Raw genomic sequence first — 24,718 nt, 5'->3', positions numbered from 1 at the left:
ATATAAATGTGCTGAAGCAGTGACTCACCTACGCACTCCCGCCAGATAAGGATAAAGGCACCGTATATATATATATATAAATGTGCTGAAGCAGTGACGCACCTACACACTCCCGCCAGATAAGGATAAAGGCACCGTATATATATATATATATATATATATAAATGTGCTGACGCAGTGACGCACCTACACACTCCTGCCAGATAAGGATAAAGGCACCGTATATATATATATATATATAAATGTGCTGAAGCAGTGACGCACCTACGCACTCCCGCCAGATAAGGATAAAGGCACCGTATATATATATATAAATGTGCCGAAGCAGTGACGCACCTACGCACTCCCGCCAGATAAGGATAAAGGCACCGTATATATATATATATATATATATATATATATAAATGTGCTGACGCAGTGACGCACCTACGCACTCCCGCCAGATAAGGATAAAGGCACCGTATATATATATATAAATGTGCCGAAGCAGTGACGCACCTACGCACTCCCGCCAGATAAGGATAAAGGCACCGTATATATATATATATATATATATATATATGTGCTGAAGCAGTGACGCACCTACGCACTCCCGCCAGATAAGGATAAAGGCACCGTATATATATATATATAAATGTGCTGAAGCAATGACGCACCTACGCACTCCCGCCAGATAAGGATAAAGGCACCGCATATATATATATAAATGTGCTGAAGCAGTGACGCACCTACACACTCCCGCCAGATAAGGATAAAGGCACCGTATATATATATATATATATATATAAATGTGCTGAAGCAGTGACGCACCTACGCACTCCCGCCAGATAAGGATAAAGGCACCGTATATATATATATATATATATATAAATGTGCTGAAGCAGTGACGCACCTACGTACTCCCGCCAGATAAGGATAAAGGCACCGTATATATATATATATAAATGTGCTGAAGCAATGACGCACCTACATACTCCCGCCAGATAAGGATAAAGGCACCGTATATATATATATAAATGTGCTGAAGCAGTGACGCACCTACGCACTCCCGCCAGATAAGGATAAAGGCACCGCATATATATATATATATAAATGTGCTGAAGCAGTGACGCACCTACGCACTCCCGCCAGATAAGGATAAAGGCTCCGTATATATATATATAAATGTGCTGAAGCAGTGACGCACCTACGCACTCCCGCCAGATAAGGATAAAGGCACCGTATATATATATATATAAATGTGCTGAAGCAGTGACGCACCTACGCACTCCCGCCAGATAAGGATAAAGGCTCTGTATATATATATATATATATAAATGTGCTGAAGCAGTGACGCACGTACGCACTCCTGCCAGATAAGGATAAAGGCTCCGTATATATATATATATATATAAATGTGCTGAAGCAGTGACGCACGTACGCACTCCTGCCAGATAAGGATAAAGGCTCCGTATATATATATATAAAAATGTGCTGAAGCAGTGACGCACGTATGCACTCCCTGCCAGATAAGGATAAAGGCTCCGTATATATATATATATATAAATGTGCTGAAGCAGTGACGCACATACGCACTCCCTGCCAGATAAGGATAAAGGCTCCGTATATATATATATATAAATGTGCTGAAGCAGTGACGCACGTACGCACTCCTGCCAGATAAGGATAAAGGCTCCGTATATATATATATATAAATGTGCTGAAGCAGTGACGCACGTATGCACTCCTGCCAGATAAGGATAAAGGCTCCGTATATATATATATATAAATGTGCTGAAGCAGTGACGCACCTACGCACTCCCGCCAGATAAGGATAAAGGCTCCGTATATATATATATATATATAAATGTGCTGAAGCAGTGACGCACCTACGCACTCCCGCCAGATAAGGATAAAGGCTCCGACATATATATATAAATGTGCTGAAGCAGTGACGCACCTACGCACTCCCGCCAGATAAGGATAAAGGCACCGTATATATATAAATGTGCTGAAGCAGTGACGCACCTACGCACTCCCGCCAGATAAGGATAAAGGCACCGTATATATATAAATGTGCTGAAGCAGTGACGCACCTACGCACTCCCGCCAGATAAGGATAAAGGCACCGTATATATATAAATGTGCTGAAGCAGTGACGCACCTACCACTCCCGCCAGATAAGGATAAAGGCACCGTATATATATAAATGTGCTGAAGCAGTGACGCACCTACGCACTCCCGCCAGATAAGGATAAAGGCACCGAATATATATAAATGTGCTGAAGCAGTGACGCACCTACACACTCCCGCCAGATAAGGATAAAGGCACCGTATATATATAAATGTGCTGACGCAGTGACGCACCTACACACTCCCGCCAGATAAGGATAAAGGCTCCGTATATATATATATAAATGTGCTGAAGCAGTGACGCACCTACGCACTCCCGCCAGATAAGGATAAAGGCACCGTATATATATAAATGTGCTGAAGCAGTGACACACCTACGCACTCCCGCCAGATAAGGATAAAGGCACCGTATATATATATATATATAAATGTGCTGAAGCAGTGACGCACCTACACACTCCCGCCAGATAAGGATAAAGGCACCGTATATATATATATATATATATATATATATATATATATATATATATATATATAAATGTGCCGAAGCAGTGACGCACCTACGCACTCCCGCCAGATAAGGATAAAGGCACCGTATATATATATATAAATGTGCTGAAGCAGTGACGCACCTACGCACTCCCGCCAGATAAGGATAAAGGCACCGTATATATATATATAAATGTGCTGAAGCAATGACGCACCTACGCACTCCCGCCAGATAAGGATAAAGGCACCGCATATATATATATAAATGTGCTGAAGCAGTGACGCACCTACGTACTCCCGCCAGATAAGGATAAAGGCACCGCATATATATATATAAATGTGCTGAAGCAGTGACGCACCTACGCACTACCGCCAGATAAGGATAAAGGCACCGCATATATATATATATATATAAATGTGCTGAAGCAGTGACGCACCTACGCACTCCCGCCAGATAAGGATAAAGGCACCGTATATATATAAATGTGCTGACGCAGTGACGCACCTACGCACTCCCGCCAGATAAGGATAAAGGCACCGCATATATATATATATAAATGTGCTGAAGCAGTGACGCACCTACGTACTCCCGCCAGATAAGGATAAAGGCACCGTATATATATATATATATATAAATGTGCTGAAGCAGTGACGCACCCTACGCACTCCCGCCAGATAAGGATAAAGGCACCCGCATATATATATAAATGTGCTGACGCAGTGACGCACCTACGCACTACCGCCAGATAAGGATAAAGGCACCGCATATATATATATATATAAATGTGCTGAAGCAGTGACGCACCTACGCACTCCCGCCAGATAAGGATAAAGGCACCGTATATATATAAATGTGCTGACGCAGTGACGCACCTACGCACTCCCGCTAGATAAGGATAAAGGCACCGCATATATATATATATAAATGTGCTGAAGCAGTGACGCACCTACGTACTCCCGCCAGATAAGGATAAAGGCACCGTATATATATAATATATATATATATATATATATAAATGTGCTGAAGCAGTGACGCACCTACGCACTCCCGCCAGATAAGGATAAAGGCACCGTATATATATATAAATGTGCTGACGCAGTGACGCACCTACACACTCCCGCCAGATAAGGATAAAGGCACCATATATATATAAATGTGCTGAAGCAGTGACGCACCTACGTACTCCCGCCAGATAAGGATAAAGGCACCGTATATATATATAAATGTGCTGACGCAGTGACGCACCTACACACTCCCGCCAGATAAGGATAAAGACACTGTATATATATATATATATATATATATATATATATATATATAAATGTGCTGAAGCAGTGACGCACCTACGTACTCCCGCCAGATAAGGATAAAGGCACCGTATATATATATATAAATGTGCTGAAGCAGTGACTCACCTACGCACTCCCGCCAGATAAGGATAAAGGCACCGTATATATATATATAAATGTGCTGAAGCAGTGACGCACCTACGCACTCCCGCCAGATAAGGATAAAGGCACCGTATATATATATATATAAATGTGCTGACGCAGTGACGCACCTACACACTCCCGCCAGATAAGGATAAAGGCACCATATATATATAAATGTGCTGAAGCAGTGACGCACCTACGTACTCCCGCCAGATAAGGATAAAGGCACCGTATATATATATAAATGTGCTGACGCAGTGACGCACCTACACACTCCCGCCAGATAAGGATAAAGACACTCTATATATATATATATATATATATATATATATAAATGTGCTGAAGCAGTGACGCACCTACGCACTCCCGCCAGATAAGGATAAAGGCACCATATATATATAAATGTGCTGAAGCAGTGACGCACCTACGCACTCCCGCCAGATAAGGATAAAGGCACCGTATATATATATATATATAAATGTGCTGAAGCAGTGACGCACCTACGCACTCCCGCCAGATAAGGATAAAGGCACCGTATATATATATATATATATATATAAATGTGCTGAAGCAGTGACGCACCTACGCACTCCCGCCAGATAAGGATAAAGGCACCGTATATATATATAAATGTGCTGAAGCAGTGACGCACCTACACACTCCCGCCAGATAAGGATAAAGGCACCGATATATATATAAATGTGCTGACGCAGTGACGCACCTACGCACTCCCGCCAGATAAGGATAAAGGCACCCGTATATATATATATATATATTTATATATAAATGTGCTGACGCAGTGACTCACCTACGCACTCCCGCCAGATAAGGATAAAGGCACCGTATATATATATATAAATGTGCCGACGCAGTGACGCACCTACGCACTCCCGCCAGATAAGGATAAAGGCACCGCATATATATATATAAATGTGCTGAAGCAGTGACGCACCTACGCACTCCCGCCAGATAAGGATAAAGGCACCGCATATATATATATATATATATATAAATGTGCTGAAGCAGTGACGCACTCCCGCCAGATAAGGATAAAGGATCCGTATATATATATAAATGTGCTGAAGCAGTGACACACCTACGCACTCCCGCCAGATAAGGATAAAGGCACCGCATATATATATATAAATGTGCTGAAGCAGTGACGCACCTATGCACTCCCGCCAGATAAGGATAAAGGCACCGTATATATATATATATATATATATATATAAATGTGCTGACGCAGTGACGCACCTACACACTCCCGCCAGATAAGGATAAAGGCACCGTATATATATATATAAATGTGCTAAAGCAGTGACGCACCTACGTACTCCCGCCAGATAAGGATAAAGGCACCGTATATATAAATGTGCTGAAGCAGTAACGCACCTACACACTCCCGCCAGATAAGGATAAAGGCACCGTATATATATAAATGTGCTGAAGCAGTGACGCACCTACGCACTCCCGCCAGATAAGGATAAAGGCACTGTATATATATATATATATATAAATGTGCTGAAGCAGTGACGCACCTACGCACTCCCGCCAGATAAGGATAAAGGCACCGTATATATATATATATATATAAATGTGCTGAAGCAGTGACGCACCTACGCACTCCCGCCAGATAAGGATAAAGGCACCGTATATATATATATAAATGTGCTGAAGCAGTGACGCACCTACGCACTCCCGCCAGATAAGGATAAAGGCACCGTATATATATATATATATATAAATGTGCTGAAGCAGTGTCGCACCTACGCACTCCCGCCAGATAAGGATAAAGGCACCGTATATATATAAATGTGCTGAAGCAGTGACGCACCTACGCACTCCTGCCAGATAAGGATAAAGGCACCGTATATATATATATAAATGTGCTGAAGCAGTGACTCACCTACGCACTCCTGCCAGATAAGGATAAAGGCACCGTATATATATAAATGTGCTGAAGCAGTGACTCACCTACGCACTCCTGCCAGATAAGGATAAAGGCACCGTATATATATATATAAATGTGCTGAAGCAGTGACGCACCTACGCACTCCCGCCAGATAAGGATAAAGGCACCGTATATATATATATATAAATGTGCTGAAGCAGAGACGCACCTACGCACTCCCGCCAGATAAGGATAAAGGCACCGTATATATATATATATATATATATATAAATGTGCTGAAGCAGTGACGCACCTACGCACTCCCCGCCAGATAAGGATAAAGGCTCCGTATATATATATATATATATAAATGTGCTGAAGCAGTGACGCACGTACGCACTCCCGCCAGATAAGGATAAAGGCTCCGTATATATATATATAAATGTGCTGAAGCAGTGACGCACGTACGCACTCCTTCCAGATAAGGATAAAGGCACCGTATATATATAAATGTGCTGAAGCAGTGACACACCTACACACTCCCGCCAGATAAGGATAAAGGCACCGTATATATATAAATGTGCTGACGCAGTGACGCACCTACGCACTCCCGCCAGATAAGGATAAAGGCACCGTATATATATATATATAAATGTGCTGAAGCAGTGACGCACCTACGCACTCCCGCCAGATAAGGATAAAGGCACCGCATATATATATATAAATGTGCTGAAGCAGTGACGCACCTACGCACTCCCGCCAGATAAGGATAAAGGCACCGCATATATATATAAATGTGCTGAAGCAGTGACGCACCTACGCACTCCCGCCAGATAAGGATAAAGGCACCGTATATATATAAATGTGCTGAAGCAGTGACGCACCTACGCACTCCCGCCAGATAAGGATAAAGGCACCGTATATATATATATATAAATGTGCTGAAGCAGTGACGCACCTACGCACTCCCGCCAGATAAGGATAAAGGCACCGTATATATATATATATATATATATATAAATGTGCTGAAGCAGTGACGCACCTACGCACTCCCGCCAGATAAGGATAAAGGCACCGTATATATATATATATAAATGTGCTGAAGCAGTGACGCACCTACGCACTCCCGCCAGATAAGGATAAAGGCACCGCATATATATATATAAATGTGCTGAAGCAGTGACACACCTACACACTCCCGCCAGATAAGGATAAAGGCACCGTATATATATAAATGTGCTGAAGCAGTGACGCACCTACGCACTCCCGCCAGATAAGGATAAAGGCACCGTATATATATATATATATAAATGTGCTGAAGCAATGACGCACCTACGCACTCCCGCCAGATAAGGATAAAGGCACCGTATATATATATATATATATATAAATGTGCTGACGCAGTGACGCACCTACGCACTCCCGCCAGATAAGGATAAAGGCACCGCATATATATATAAATGTGCTGACGCAGTGACGCACCTACACACTCCCGCCAGATAAGGATAAAGGCACCGTATATATATATATAAATGTGCTGAAGCAGTGACGCACCTACGCACTCCCGCCAGATAAGGATAAAGGCACCGTATATATATAAATGTGCTGAAGCAGTGACTCACCTACGCACTCCCGCCAGATAAGGATAAAGGCACCGTATATATATATATATAAATGTGCTGAAGCAGTGACGCACCTACGCACTCCCGCCAGATAAGGATAAAGGCACCGTATATATATATATATATAAATGTGCTGAAGCAGTGACGCACCTACGCACTCCCGCCAGATAAGGATAAAGGCACCGTATATATATATATATATATATAAATGTGCTGAAGCAGTGACGCACCTACGCACTCCCGCCAGATAAGGATAAAGGCACCGTATATATATATATATAAATGTGCTGAAGCAGTGACGCACCTACGCACTCCCGCCAGATAAGGATAAAGGCACCGCATATATATATATAAATGTGCTGAAGCAGTGACACACCTACACACTCCCGCCAGATAAGGATAAAGGCACCGTATATATATAAATGTGCTGAAGCAGTGACGCACCTACGCACTCCCGCCAGATAAGGATAAAGGCACCGTATATATATATATATATATAAATGTGCTGAAGCAATGACGCACCTACGCACTCCCGCCAGATAAGGATAAAGGCACCGTATATATATATATATATATATATAAATGTGCTGACGCAGTGACGCACCTACGCACTCCCGCCAGATAAGGATAAAGGCACCGCATATATATATAAATGTGCTGACGCAGTGACGCACCTACACACTCCCGCCAGATAAGGATAAAGGCACCGTATATATATATATAAATGTGCTGAAGCAGTGACGCACCTACGCACTCCCGCCAGATAAGGATAAAGGCACCGTATATATATAAATGTGCTGAAGCAGTGACTCACCTACGCACTCACGCCAGATAAGGATAAAGGCACCGTATATATATATATATAAATGTGCTGAAGCAGTGACGCACCTACACACTCCCGCCAGATAAGGATAAAGGCACCGTATATATATATATATATATATATATATATATATAAATGTGCCGAAGCAGTGACGCACCTACGCACTCCCGCCAGATAAGGATAAGGCACCGTATATATATATATATAAATGTGCTGAAGCAGTGACGCACCTACGCACTCCCGCCAGATAAGGATAAAGGCACCGTATATATATATATAAATGTGCTGAAGCAATGACGCACCTACGCACTCCCGCCAGATAAGGATAAAGGCACCGCATATATATATATATAAATGTGCTGAAGCAGTGACGCACCTACACACTCCCGCCAGATAAGGATAAAGGCACCGTATATAATATATATATATATATATATATAAATGTGCTGAAGCAGTGACGCACCTACGCACTCCCGCCAGATAAGGATAAAGGCACCGTATATATATATAAATGTGCTGACGCAGTGACGCACCTACACACTCCCGCCAGATAAGGATAAAGGCACCGTATATATATATATATAAATGTGCTGAAGCAGTGACGCACCTACGCACTCCCGCCAGATAAGGATAAAGGCACCGTATATATATATATATATATATATATAAATGTGCTGAAGCAGTGACGCACCTACGCACTCCCGCCAGATAAGGATAAAGGCACCGTATATATATATATATATAAATGTGCTGAAGCAATGACGCACCTACGCACTCCCGCCAGATAAGGATAAAGGCACCGCATATATATATATATAAATGTGCTGAAGCAGTGACGCACCTACGCACTCCCGCCAGATAAGGATAAAGGCTCCGTATATATATATAAATGTGCTGAAGCAGTGACGCACCTACGCACTCCCGCCAGATAAGGATAAAGGCACCGTATATATATATATATATATATATATATAAATGTGCTGAAGCAGTGACGCACCTACGCACTCCCGCCAGATAAGGATAAAGGCACCGCATATATATATATATATAAATGTGCTGAAGCAGTGACTCACCTACGCACTCCCGCCAGATAAGGATAAAGGCACCGTATATATATATATATAAATGTGCTGAAGCAGTGACGCACCTACACACTCCCGCCAGATAAGGATAAAGGCACCGTATATATATATATATATATATATAAATGTGCTGACGCAGTGACGCACCTACACACTCCTGCCAGATAAGGATAAAGGCACCGTATATATATATATATATATAAATGTGCTGAAGCAGTGACGCACCTACGCACTCCCGCCAGATAAGGATAAAGGCACCGTATATATATATATAAATGTGCCGAAGCAGTGACGCACCTACGCACTCCCGCCAGATAAGGATAAAGGCACCGTATATATATATATATATATATATATATATATATATAAATGTGCTGACGCAGTGACGCACCTACGCACTCCCGCCAGATAAGGATAAAGGCACCGTATATATATATATAAATGTGCCGAAGCAGTGACGCACCTACGCACTCCCGCCAGATAAGGATAAAGGCACCGTATATATATATATATATATATATATAAATGTGCTGAAGCAGTGACGCACCTACGCACTCCCGCCAGATAAGGATAAAGGCACCGTATATATATATATATAAATGTGCTGAAGCAATGACGCACCTACGCACTCCCGCCAGATAAGGATAAAGGCACCGCATATATATATATAAATGTGCTGAAGCAGTGACGCACCTACACACTCCCGCCAGATAAGGATAAAGGCACCGTATATATATATATATATATATATATAAATGTGCTGAAGCAGTGACGCACCTACGCACTCCCGCCAGATAAGGATAAAGGCACCGTATATATATATATATATATATATATAAATGTGCTGAAGCAGTGACGCACCTACGTACTCCCGCCAGATAAGGATAAAGGCACCGTATATATATATATATATAAATGTGCTGAAGCAATGACGCACCTACATACTCCCGCCAGATAAGGATAAAGGCACCGTATATATATATATAAATGTGCTGAAGCAGTGACGCACCTACGCACTCCCGCCAGATAAGGATAAAGGCACCGCATATATATATATATATAAATGTGCTGAAGCAGTGACGCACCTACGCACTCCCGCCAGATAAGGATAAAGGCTCCGTATATATATATATAAATGTGCTGAAGCAGTGACGCACCTACGCACTCCCGCCAGATAAGGATAAAGGCACCGTATATATATATATATAAATGTGCTGAAGCAGTGACGCACCTACGCACTCCCGCCAGATAAGGATAAAGGCTCTGTATATATATATATATATATAAATGTGCTGAAGCAGTGACGCACGTACGCACTCCTGCCAGATAAGGATAAAGGCTCCGTATATATATATATATAAATGTGCTGAAGCAGTGACGCACGTACGCACTCCTGCCAGATAAGGATAAAGGCTCCGTATATATATATATAAAAATGTGCTGAAGCAGTGACGCACGTATGCACTCCTGCCAGATAAGGATAAAGGCTCCGTATATATATATATATATAAATGTGCTGAAGCAGTGACGCACATACGCACTCCCGCCAGATAAGGATAAAGGCTCCGTATATATATATATATAAATGTGCTGAAGCAGTGACGCACGTACGCACTCCTGCCAGATAAGGATAAAGGCTCCGTATATATATATATAAATGTGCTGAAGCAGTGACGCACGTATGCACTCCTGCCAGATAAGGATAAAGGCTCCGTATATATATATATAAATGTGCTGAAGCAGTGACGCACCTACGCACTCCCGCCAGATAAGGATAAAGGCTCCGTATATATATATATATATATATATATAAATGTGCTGAAGCAGTGACGCACCTACGCACTCCCGCCAGATAAGGATAAAGTCTCCACATATATATATAAATGTGCTGAAGCAGTGACGCACCTACGCACTCCCGCCAGATAAGGATAAAGGCACCGTATATATATAAATGTGCTGAAGCAGTGACGCACCTACGCACTCCCGCCAGATAAGGATAAAGGCACCGTATATATATAAATGTGCTGAAGCAGTGACGCACCTACGCACTCCCGCCAGATAAGGATAAAGGCACCGTATATATATAAATGTGCTGAAGCAGTGACGCACCTACGCACTCCCGCCAGATAAGGATAAAGGCACCGTATATATATAAATGTGCTGAAGCAGTGACGCACCTACGCACTCCCGCCAGATAAGGATAAAGGCACCGTATATATATAAATGTGCTGAAGCAGTGACGCACCTACACACTCCCGCCAGATAAGGATAAAGGCACCGTATATATATAAATGTGCTGACGCAGTGACGCACCTACACACTCCCGCCAGATAAGGATAAAGGCTCCGTATATATATATATATAAATGTGCTGAAGCAGTGACGCACCTACGCACTCCCGCCAGATAAGGATAAAGGCACCGTATATATATAAATGTGCTGAAGCAGTGACTCACCTACGCACTCCCGCCAGATAAGGATAAAGGCACCGTATATATATATATATATAAATGTGCTGAAGCAGTGACGCACGTACACACTCCCGCCAGATAAGGATAAAGGCACCGTATATATATATATATATATATATATATATATATATATATATATATATATATAAATGTGCCGAAGCAGTGACGCACCTACGCACTCCCGCCAGATAAGGATAAAGGCACCGTATATATATATATATAAATGTGCTGAAGCAGTGACGCACCTACGCACTCCCGCCAGATAAGGATAAAGGCACCGTATATATATATATAAATGTGCTGAAGCAATGACGCACCTACGCACTCCCGCCAGATAAGGATAAAGGCACCGCATATATATATATATAAATGTGCTGAAGCAGTGACGCACCTACACACTCCCGCCAGATAAGGATAAAGGCACCGTATATATATATATATATATATATATATATAAATGTGCTGAAGCAGTGACGCACCTACGCACTCCCGCCAGATAAGGATAAAGGTACCGTATATATATATAAATGTGCTGACGCAGTGACGCACCTACACACTCCCGCCAGATAAGGATAAAGGCACCGTATATATATATATATAAATGTGCTGAAGCAGTGACGCACCTACGCACTCCCGCCAGATAAGGATAAAGGCACCGTATATATATAAATGTGCTGAAGCAGTGACTCACCTACGCACTCCCGCCAGATAAGGATAAAGGCACCGTATATATATATATATATATATATATATATATATATATATAAATGTGCTGAAGCAGTGACGCACCTACGCACTCCCGCCAGATAAGGATAAAGGCACCGTATATATATATATATATAAATGTGCTGAAGCAATGACGCACCTACGCACTCCCGCCAGATAAGGATAAAGGCACCGCATATATATATATATAAATGTGCTGAAGCAGTGACGCACCTACGCACTCCCGCCAGATAAGGATAAAGGCTCCGTATATATATATAAATGTGCTGAAGCAGTGACGCACCTACGCATTCCCGCCAGATAAGGATAAAGGCACCGTATATATATATATATATATAAATGTGCTGAAGCAGTGACGCACCTACGCACTCCCGCCAGATAAGGATAAAGGCACCGCATATATATATATATATATAAATGTGCTGAAGCAGTGACTCACCTACGCACTCCCGCCAGATAAGGATAAAGGCACCGTATATATATATATAAATGTGCTGAAGCAGTGACGCACCTACACACTCCCGCCAGATAAGGATAAAGGCACCGTATATATATATATATATATATATATATATAAATGTGCTGACGCAGTGACGCACCTACACACTCCCGCCAGATAAGGATAAAGGCACCGTATATATATATATATATATATAAATGTGCTGAAGCAGTGACGCACCTACGCACTCCCGCCAGATAAGGATAAAGGCACCGTATATATATATATAAATGTGCCGAAGCAGTGACGCACCTACGCACTCCCGCCAGATAAGGATAAAGGCACCGTATATATATATATATATATATATATATATAAATGTGCTGAAGCAGTGACGCACCTACGCACTCCCGCCAGATAAGAATAAAGGCACCGTATATATATATATAAATGTGCTGAAGCAATGACGCACCTACGCACTCCCGCCAGATAAGGATAAAGGCACCGCATATATATATATAAATGTGCTGAAGCAGTGACGCACCTACACACTCCCGCCAGATAAGGATAAAGGCACCGTATATATATATATATATATATATATATATAAATGTGCTGAAGCAGTGACGCACCTACGCACTCCCGCCAGATAAGGATAAAGGCACCGTATATATATATATATAAATGTGCTGACGCAGTGACGCACCTACACACTCCCGCCAGATAAGGATAAAGGCACCGTATATATATATATATAAATGTGCTGAAGCAGTGACGCACCTACGCACTCCCGCCAGATAAGGATAAAGGCACCGTATATATATATATATAAATGTGCTGAAGCAGTGACGCACCTACGCACTCCCGCCAGATAAGGATAAAGGCACCGTATATATATATATATAAATGTGCTGAAGCAGTGACGCACCTACGTACTCCCGCCAGATAAGGATAAAGGCACCGTATATATATATATAAATGTGCTGAAGCAGTGACGCACCTACACACTCCCGCCAGATAAGGATAAAGGCACCGCATATATATATATATATATAAATGTGCTGAAGCAATGACGCACCTACATACTCCCGCCAGATAAGGATAAAGGCACCGTATATATATATATATATAAATGTGCTGAAGCAGTGACGCACCTACGCACTCCCGCCAGATAAGGATAAAGGCTCCGTATATATATATATAAATGTGCTGAAGCAGTGACGCACCTACGCACTCCCGCCAGATAAGGATAAAGGCACCGCATATATATATATAAATGTGCTGAAGCAGTGACGCACCTACGCACTCCCGCCAGATAAGGATAAAGGCTCCGTATATATATATATATATATATAAATGTGCTGAAGCAGTGACGCACCTACGCACTCCCGCCAGATAAGGATAAAGGCTCTGTATATATATATATATATATATATATAAATGTGCTGAAGCAGTGACGCACGTACGCACTCCTGCCAGATAAGGATAAAGGCTCCGTATATATATATATATAAATGTGCTGAAGCAGTGACGCACATACGCACTCCCGCCAGATAAGGATAAAGGCTCCGTATATATATATATATATAAATGTGCTGAAGCAGTGACGCACGTACGCACTCCTGCCAGATAAGGATAAAGGCTCCGTATATATATATATATAAATGTGCTGAAGCAGTGACGCACGTACGCACTCCTGCCAGATAAGGATAAAGGCTCCGTATATATATATATAAATGTGCTGAAGCAGTGACGCACGTATGCACTCCTGCCAGATAAGGATAAAGGCTCCGTATATATATATATATAAATGTGCTGAAGCAGTGACGCACCTACACACTCCCGCCAGATAAGGATAAAGGCTCCGTATATATATATATATATAAATGTGCTGAAGCAGTGACGCACGTACGCACTCCTGCCAGATAAGGATAAAGGCTCCGTATATATATATATAAATGTGCTGACGCAGTGACTCACCTACGCACTCCTGCCAGATAAGGATAAAGGCACCGTATATATATATATATATAAATGTGCTGAAGCAGTGACGCACCTACGCACTCCCGCCAGATAAGGATAAAGGCACCGTATATATATATATAAATGTGCTGAAGCAGTGACGCACCTACGCACTCCCGCCAGATAAGGATAAAGGCACCGTATATATATAAATGTGCTGAAGCAGTGACGCACCTACACACTCCCGCCAGATAAGGATAAAGGCACCGTATATATATAAATGTGCTGAAGCAGTGACGCACCTACGCACTCCCGCCAGATAAGGATAAAGTCTCCACATATATATATAAATGTGCTGAAGCAGTGACGCACCTACACACTCCCGCCAGATAAGGATAAAGGCACCGTATATATATAAATGTGCTGAAGCAGTGACGCACCTACACACTCCCGCCAGATAAGGATAAAGTCTCCACATATATATATAAATGTGCTGAAGCAGTGACGCACCTACACACTCCCGCCAGATAAGGATAAAGGCACCGTATATATATAAATGTGCTGAAGCAGTGACGCACCTACGCACTCCCGCCAGATAAGGATAAAGTCTCCACATATATATATAAATGTGCTGAAGCAGTGACACACCTATGCACTCCCGCCAGATAAGGATAAAGTCTCCACATATATATATAAATGTGCTGAAGCAGACACACACCTACGCACTCCCGCCGACAGACTAATGTGTCACGGCACACAGCTTGCAAAGAACTGCTCTAGACAGAAAGTTACAATCTATATACAGAAGGCCTTTTTTACAAGCAGGTTACTCACTTAGGCCAACCATTTCTATAGCTGATATATCTGATGTGGTTGCTGCTTCACCTTGCTTATCCAGTCTTTCTGAACAGTGTTTTTAGGATCCTGTTTGTGACAACCTTAAGTTTACTTAAAAATGCCAATTCTTTTATTTGTGATGCTGTTTCTTATGACAACCAATGTCATGTTGTTGTTGGCATTTCTGGCCAGGGGAGCTTTATGGCTTAGGTCCTGGTCTGCTGATATGGTGTCTAAATCTAGATGATCTCTTTCCTTTAAGGGTAAGATATTGTTTTCTTCCGAGTCTATTATTTCTACGGTTAACGGGGGAAAGAGATAAAATTTAAGGCCTTTAATTGTTTCCGTTCTTTTCGCCAGGATAAGGAACAAATGAAGTTTCCTCTGAACTTCTGGTTCTGTTTGGAGACCCAGTGCTAACTAGAATAAGGAAAACTACTCCTGCTACTAAGAAGGCATGAAGGTGCCTTGGGGTGCAGTTTTATTGGGGTTGTGGATTTAATTTCTCAATGAAAAAGATCATTTTTAAATCCCTCCCTTTATGTTATTGCTCATGGAATCCACAGATTGGGTATTAGTTCCCATGAGTAATGGATCGTGGTCTCTCACCACCTGTATGAAAGAAAACATAATTTATATCTGATAAATTCATTTCTTTCATGGTGGTGAGAGTCCATGAGACCCCACCCTTTCTTTTTTTAAGCACATCTTTTTCCCTGCTACATTTTTTTATTCATGCTCTTTTTCTTGCCTCACTTCTGCTTAGGTATGTGTGAGGGGGTTATATAGAGCTTGGCCTCCTCCAAGTGATAGGGAAGGTAAATCCCATGAGTAATGGATTGTGGACTCTCACCACCATGAAATAATTTAATTTATCAGGTAAGTATAAATTATGTTTTTAAACACAGCTCTTCCTCTGAGAGCCTAAGGTCCTTGTAGCATCTGGTAATGACTCAAACTGTTAATTGCTGATATAATACAAACCCCACTGGTGTTCTGAGCAGCTGCAGTATTTAAAATACTGGTGCACTAAAAATATCTAGGTATGCATCACGTCCACGTGCAGAGAAAAATACTCACATTAAAACAGTGATAACATTTTTTAAATGCATGAATATTGCTAATATATTTCTATTTAAAGATCTAATTTATCTGTGTGCATTTATATTGTGACCATGATGTCCCTTTAAGTGTATCACATAACATTACTCTCCCCCCCCCAGGCTCTCACTGTGGTAGGAGTGATACCCGGCTGCGATCTGACCCCGGAAGCAGCTCTAGCTAAGTTGTCCTATGTATTAGGGAAGAAGCATCTGACGCAGGAGGAGAAAAGAAAGGTGAGATTGTTATCAGTTCGTACTGAATCCCCTGAACGGGTTAACTTTGTGTGTCTCTTATACTGTACACTGTGCCGCTAGCTCTCTGTAGTTACTGCCTATCCTTATATACTGTTACTGTACTCTGTGCCGCTAGCTCCCTGTAGCTACTGCCTATCCTTATATACTGTTACTGTACTCTGTGCTGCTAGCTCACTGTAGTTAATGCCTTACCTTATATACTGTTACTGTACTCTGTGCTGCTAGCTCCCTGTAGCTACTGTTACTGTACTCTGTGCTGCTAGCTCCCTGTAGCTACTGCCTATCCTTATATACTGTTACTGTACTCTGTGCTGCTAGCTCACTGTAGTTAATGCCTTACCTTATATACTGTTCCTGTAGTTACTACCTATCCTTATATACTGTTACTGTACTCTGTGCCGCTAGCTCCCTGTAGCTACTGCCTATCTTTATATACTGTTACTGTACTCTGTGCTGCTAGCTCACTGTAGCTACTGCCTATCCTTATATACTGTTACTGTACTCTGTGCTGCTAGCTCACTGTAGCTACTGCCTATCCTTATATACTGTTACTGTACTCTGTGCTGCTAGCTCCCTGTAGTTACTGCCTATCCTTATATACTGTTACTGTACTCTGTGCCGCTAGCTCTCTGTAGTTACTGCCTATCCTTATATACTGTTACTGTACTCTGTGCCGCTAGCTCTCTGTAGTTACTGCCTATCCTTATATATTGTTACTGTACTCTGTGCTGCTAGCTCCCTGTAGTTACTGCCTATCCTTATATACTGTTACTGTACTCTGTGCCGCTAGCTCTCTGTAGTTACTGCCTATCCTTATATACTGTTACTGTACTCTGTGCCGCTAGCTCTCTGTAGTTACTGCCTATCCTTATATACTGTTACTGTACTCTGTGCTGCTAGCTCACTGTAGCTACTGCCTATCCTTATATACTGTTGCTGTACTCTGTGCTGCTAGCTCACTTTAGCTACTGCCTATCCTTATATACTGTTACTGTACTCTGTGCTGCTAGCTCCCTGTAGTTACTGCCTATCCTTATATACTGTTACTGTACTCTGTGCCGCTAGCTCTCTGTAGTTTTACTACCTATCCTTATATACTGTTACTGTACTCTGTGCCGCTAGCTCTCTGTAGTTACTGCCTATCCTTATATACTGTTACTGTACTCTGTGCTGCTAGCTCCCTGTAGTTACTGCCTATCTATATACTGTTACTGTACTCTGTGCCGCTAGCTCCCTGTAGTTACTGCCTATCTATATACTGTTACTGTACTCTGTGCTGCTAGCTCCCTGTAGTTACTGCCTATATACTGTTACTGTACTCTGTGCTGCTAGCTCCCTGTAGTTACTGCCTATATACTGTTACTGTACTCTGTGCTGCTAGCTCCCTGTAGTTACTGCCTATCCTTATATACTGTTACTGTACTCTGTGCCGCTAGCTCTCTGTAGTTACTGCCTATCCTTATATACTGTTACTGTACTCTGTGCCGCTAGCTCTCTGTAGTTACTGCCTATCCTTATATATTGTTACTGTACTCTGTGCTGCTAGCTCCCTGTAGTTACTGCCTATCCTTATATACTGTTACTGTACTCTGTGCCGCTAGCTCTCTGTAGTTACTGCCTATCCTTATATACTGTTACTGTACTCTGTGCCGCTAGCTCTCTGTAGTTACTGCCTATCCTTATATACTGTTACTGTACTCTGTGCTGCTAGCTCACTGTAGCTACTGCCTATCCTTATATACTGTTGCTGTACTCTGTGCTGCTAGCTCACTTTAGCTACTGCCTATCCTTATATACTGTTACTGTACTCTGTGCTGCTAGCTCCCTGTAGTTACTGCCTATCCTTATATACTGTTACTGTACTCTGTGCCGCTAGCTCTCTGTAGTTTTACTACCTATCCTTATATACTGTTACTGTACTCTGTGCCGCTAGCTCTCTGTAGTTACTGCCTATCCTTATATACTGTTACTGTACTCTGTGCTGCTAGCTCCCTGTAGTTACTGCCTATCTATATACTGTTACTGTACTCTGTGCCGCTAGCTCCCTGTAGTTACTGCCTATCTATATACTGTTACTGTACTCTGTGCTGCTAGCTCCCTGTAGTTACTGCCTATATACTGTTACTGTACTCTGTGCTGCTAGCTCCCTGTAGTTACTGCCTATATACTGTTACTGTACTCTGTGCTGCTAGCTCCCTGTAGTTACTGCCTATCCTTATATACTGTTTACTCTGTGCTGCTAGCTCCGTGTAGTTACTGCCTATCGTTATATACTGTTACTGTACTCTGTGCTGCTAACTCCCTGTAGTTACTGCCTATCCTTATATACTGTTACTGTACTCTGTGCTGCTAGCTCCCTGTAGTTACTGCCTATCCTTATATACTGTTACTGTACTCTGTGCTGCTAGCTCCCTGTAGCTACTGTTACTGTACTCTGTGCTGCTAGCTCCCTGTAGTTACTGCCTATCCTTATATACTGTTACTGTACTCTGTGCTGCTAGCTCCCTGTAGTTACTGCCTATCTATATACTGTTACTGTACTCTGTGCTGCTAGCTCCCTGTAGTTACTGCCTATCCTTATATACTGTTATTGTACTCTGTGCTGCTAGCTCTCTGTAGTTATTGCCTATCTATATACTGTTACTGTACTCTGTGCTGCTAGCTCCCTGTAGTTACTGCCTATCCTTATATACTGTTACTGTACTCTGTGCTGCTAGCTCCCTGTAGCTACTGTTACTGTACTCTGTGCTGCTAGCTCCCTGTAGTTACTGCCTATCCTTATATACTGTTACTGTACTCTGTGCTGCTAGCTCCCTGTAGTTACTGCCTATCCTTATATACTGTTACTGTACTCTGTGCTGCTAGCTCCCTGTAGTTACTGCCTATCCTTATATACTGTTATTGTACTCTGTGCTGCTAGCTCTCTGTAGTTACTGCCTATCTATATACTGTTACTGTACTCTGTGCTGCTAGCTCCCTGTAGTTACGGCCTATCCTTATATACTGTACTCTATGCTGCTAGCTCCCTGTAGTTACTGCCTATCCTTATATACTGTTACTGTACTCTGTGCTGCTAGCTCCCTGTAGCTACTGTTACTGTACTCTGTGCTGCTAGCTCCCTGTAGTTACTGCCTATCCTTATATACTGTTACTGTACTCTGTGCTGCTAGCTCCCTGTAGTTACTGCCCTTCCTTATAAACTGTTACTGTACTCTGTGCTGCTAGCACCCTGTAGTTACTGCCTATCCTTATATACTGTTACTGTACTCTGTGCCGCTAGCTCCCTGTAGTTACTGCCTATCTTTATATTCTGTTATTCTACTCTGTGCTGCTAGCTCTCTGTAGTTACTGCCTATCCTTATATACTGTTACTGTACTCTGTGCTGCTAGCTCCCTGTAGCTACTGTTACTGTACTCTGTGCTGCTAGCTCCCTGTAGTTACTGCCTATCCTTATATACTGTTACTGTACTCTGTGCTGCTAGCTCCCTGTAGTTACTGCCTATCCTTATATACTGTTACTGTACTCTGTGCTGCTAGCTCCCTGTAGTTACTGCCTATCCTTATATACTGTTATTGTACTCTGTGCTGCTAGCTCTCTGTAGTTACTGCCTATCTATATACTGTTACTGTACTCTGTGCTGCTAGCTCCCTGTAGTTACGGCCTATCCTTATATACTGTTACTGTACCCTGTGCTGCTAGCTCCCTGTAGTTACTGCCTATCCTTATATACTGTTACTGTACTCTGTGCTGCTAGCTCCCTGTAGCTACTGTTACTGTACTCTGTGCTGCTAGCTCCCTGTAGTTACTGCCTATCCTTAAATACTGTTACTGTACTCTGTGCTGCTAGCTCCCTGTAGTTACTGCCCTTCCTTATAAACTGTTACTGTACTCTGTGTTGCTAGCACCCTGTAGTTACTGCCCTTCCTTATAAACTGTTACTGTACTCTGTGCCGCTAGCTCCCTGTAGTTACTGCCTATCTTTATATTCTGTTATTGTACTCTGTGCTGCTAGCTCTCTGTAGTTACTGCCTATCCTTATATACTGTTACTGTACTCTGTGCCGCTAGCTCCCTGTAGTTACTGCCTATCTTTATATTCTGTTATTGTACTCTGTGCTGCTAGCTCCCTGTAGTTACTGCCTATCTATTTACTGTTACTGTACTCTGTGCCGCTAGCTCTCTGTAGTTACTGCCTATCCTTATATACTGTTACTGTACTCTGTGCCGCTAGCTCTCTGTAGTTACTGCCTATCCTTATATACTGTTACTGTACTCTGTGCCGCTAGCTCTCTGTAGTTACTGCCTATCCTTATATATTGTTACTGTACTCTGTGCTGCTAGCTCCCTGTAGTTACTGCCTATCCTTATATACTGTTACTGTACTCTGTGCCGCTAGCTCTCTGTAGTTACTGCCTATCCTTATATACTGTTACTGTACTCTGTGCCGCTAGCTCTCTGTAGTTACTGCCTATCCTTATATACTGTTACTGTACTCTGTGCTGCTAGCTCACTGTAGCTACTGCCTATCCTTATATACTGTTGCTGTACTCTGTGCTGCTAGCTCACTTTAGCTACTGCCTATCCTTATATACTGTTACTGTACTCTGTGCTGCTAGCTCCCTGTAGTTACTGCCTATCCTTATATACTGTTACTGTACTCTGTGCCGCTAGCTCTCTGTAGTTTTACTACCTATCCTTATATACTGTTACTGTACTCTGTGCCGCTAGCTCTCTGTAGTTACTGCCTATCCTTATATACTGTTACTGTACTCTGTGCTGCTAGCTCCCTGTAGTTACTGCCTATCTATATACTGTTACTGTACTCTGTGCCGCTAGCTCCCTGTAGTTACTGCCTATCTATATACTGTTACTGTACTCTGTGCTGCTAGCTCCCTGTAGTTACTGCCTATATACTGTTACTGTACTCTGTGCTGCTAGCTCCCTGTAGTTACTGCCTATATACTGTTACTGTACTCTGTGCTGCTAGCTCCCTGTAGTTACTGCCTATCCTTATATACTGTTTACTCTGTGCTGCTAGCTCCGTGTAGTTACTGCCTATCGTTATATACTGTTACTGTACTCTGTGCTGCTAACTCCCTGTAGTTACTGCCTATCCTTATATACTGTTACTGTACTCTGTGCTGCTAGCTCCCTGTAGTTACTGCCTATCCTTATATACTGTTACTGTACTCTGTGCTGCTAGCTCCCTGTAGCTACTGTTACTGTACTCTGTGCTGCTAGCTCCCTGTAGTTACTGCCTATCCTTATATACTGTTACTGTACTCTGTGCTGCTAGCTCCCTGTAGTTACTGCCTATCTATATACTGTTACTGTACTCTGTGCTGCTAGCTCCCTGTAGTTACTGCCTATCCTTATATACTGTTATTGTACTCTGTGCTGCTAGCTCTCTGTAGTTATTGCCTATCTATATACTGTTACTGTACTCTGTGCTGCTAGCTCCCTGTAGTTACTGCCTATCCTTATATACTGTTACTGTACTCTGTGCTGCTAGCTCCCTGTAGCTACTGTTACTGTACTCTGTGCTGCTAGCTCCCTGTAGTTACTGCCTATCCTTATATACTGTTACTGTACTCTGTGCTGCTAGCTCCCTGTAGTTACTGCCTATCCTTATATACTGTTACTGTACTCTGTGCTGCTAGCTCCCTGTAGTTACTGCCTATCCTTATATACTGTTATTGTACTCTGTGCTGCTAGCTCTCTGTAGTTACTGCCTATCTATATACTGTTACTGTACTCTGTGCTGCTAGCTCCCTGTAGTTACGGCCTATCCTTATATACTGTACTCTATGCTGCTAGCTCCCTGTAGTTACTGCCTATCCTTATATACTGTTACTGTACTCTGTGCTGCTAGCTCCCTGTAGCTACTGTTACTGTACTCTGTGCTGCTAGCTCCCTGTAGTTACTGCCTATCCTTATATACTGTTACTGTACTCTGTGCTGCTAGCTCCCTGTAGTTACTGCCCTTCCTTATAAACTGTTACTGTACTCTGTGCTGCTAGCACCCTGTAGTTACTGCCTATCCTTATATACTGTTACTGTACTCTGTGCCGCTAGCTCCCTGTAGTTACTGCCTATCTTTATATTCTGTTATTCTACTCTGTGCTGCTAGCTCTCTGTAGTTACTGCCTATCCTTATATACTGTTACTGTACTCTGTGCTGCTAGCTCCCTGTAGCTACTGTTACTGTACTCTGTGCTGCTAGCTCCCTGTAGTTACTGCCTATCCTTATATACTGTTACTGTACTCTGTGCTGCTAGCTCCCTGTAGTTACTGCCTATCCTTATATACTGTTACTGTACTCTGTGCTGCTAGCTCCCTGTAGTTACTGCCTATCCTTATATACTGTTATTGTACTCTGTGCTGCTAGCTCTCTGTAGTTACTGCCTATCTATATACTGTTACAGTACTCTGTGCTGCTAGCTCCCTGTAGTTACGGCCTATCCTTATATACTGTTACTGTACCCTGTGCTGCTAGCTCCCTGTAGTTACTGCCTATCCTTATATACTGTTACTGTACTCTGTGCTGCTAGCTCCCTGTAGCTACTGTTACTGTACTCTGTGCTGCTAGCTCCCTGTAGTTACTGCCTATCCTTAAATACTGTTACTGTACTCTGTGCTGCTAGCTCCCTGTAGTTACTGCCCTTCCTCATAAACTGTTACTGTACTCTGTGTTGCTAGCACCCTGTAGTTACTGCCCTTCCTTATAAACTGTTACTGTACTCTGTGCCGCTAGCTCCCTGTAGTTACTGCCTATCTTTATATTCTGTTATTGTACTCTGTGCTGCTAGCTTTCTGTAGTTACTGCCTATCCTTATATACTGTTACTGTACTCTGTGCCGCTATCTCCCTGTAGTTACTGCCTATCTTTATATTCTGTTATTGTACTCTGTGCTGCTAGCTCCCTGTAGTTACTGCCTATCTATTTACTGTTACTGTACTCTGTGCCGCTAGCTCTCTGTAGTTACTGCCTATCCTTATATACTGTTACTGTACTCTGTGCTGCTAGCTCCCTGTAGTTACTGCCTATCTATATACTGTTACTGTACTCTGTGCCGCTAGCTCCCCGTAGTTACTGCCTATCTATATACTGTTACTGTACTCTGTGCTGCTAGCTCCCTGTAGTTACTGCCTATATACTGTTACTGTACTCTGTGCTGCTAGCTCCCTGTAGTTACTGCCTATCCTTATATACTGTTTACTCTGTGCTGCTAGCTCCGTGTAGTTACTGCCTATCGTTATATACTGTTACTGTACTCTGTGCTGCTAACTCCCTGTAGTTACTGCCTATCCTTATATACTGTTACTGTACTCTGTGCTGCTAGCTCCCTGTAGTTACTGCCTATCCTTATATACTGTTACTGTACTCTGTGCTTCTAGCTCCCTGTAGCTACTGTTGCTGTACTCTGTGCTGCTAGCTCCCTGTAGTTACTGCCTATCCTTATATACTGTTA

The 24,718-nt window shown here is 42.5% G+C and overlaps 1 protein-coding gene across 1 annotated transcript in view; it reads left to right on the top strand.

The window, feature by feature from the left end:
* The window catches only part of ASPG (asparaginase), a 647,837-nt gene that overhangs the window by 304,519 nt on the left and 318,600 nt on the right, over nt 1-24,718 (top strand). The window contains exon 9 of the mRNA XM_053697101.1: nt 17,111-17,224. Within this exon, the coding sequence (XP_053553076.1) occupies nt 17,111-17,224 (114 nt within the window). The remainder of the gene's footprint in view (nt 1-17,110; nt 17,225-24,718) is intronic.

This window comes from Bombina bombina, chromosome 1, assembly GCF_027579735.1.
Source record: "Bombina bombina isolate aBomBom1 chromosome 1, aBomBom1.pri, whole genome shotgun sequence".
Classification (NCBI taxonomy): Eukaryota; Metazoa; Chordata; class Amphibia; order Anura; family Bombinatoridae; genus Bombina; species Bombina bombina.
Note: the sequence above shows the minus strand (reverse complement) of the source record. Positions and strands in the feature narration are given on the sequence as shown.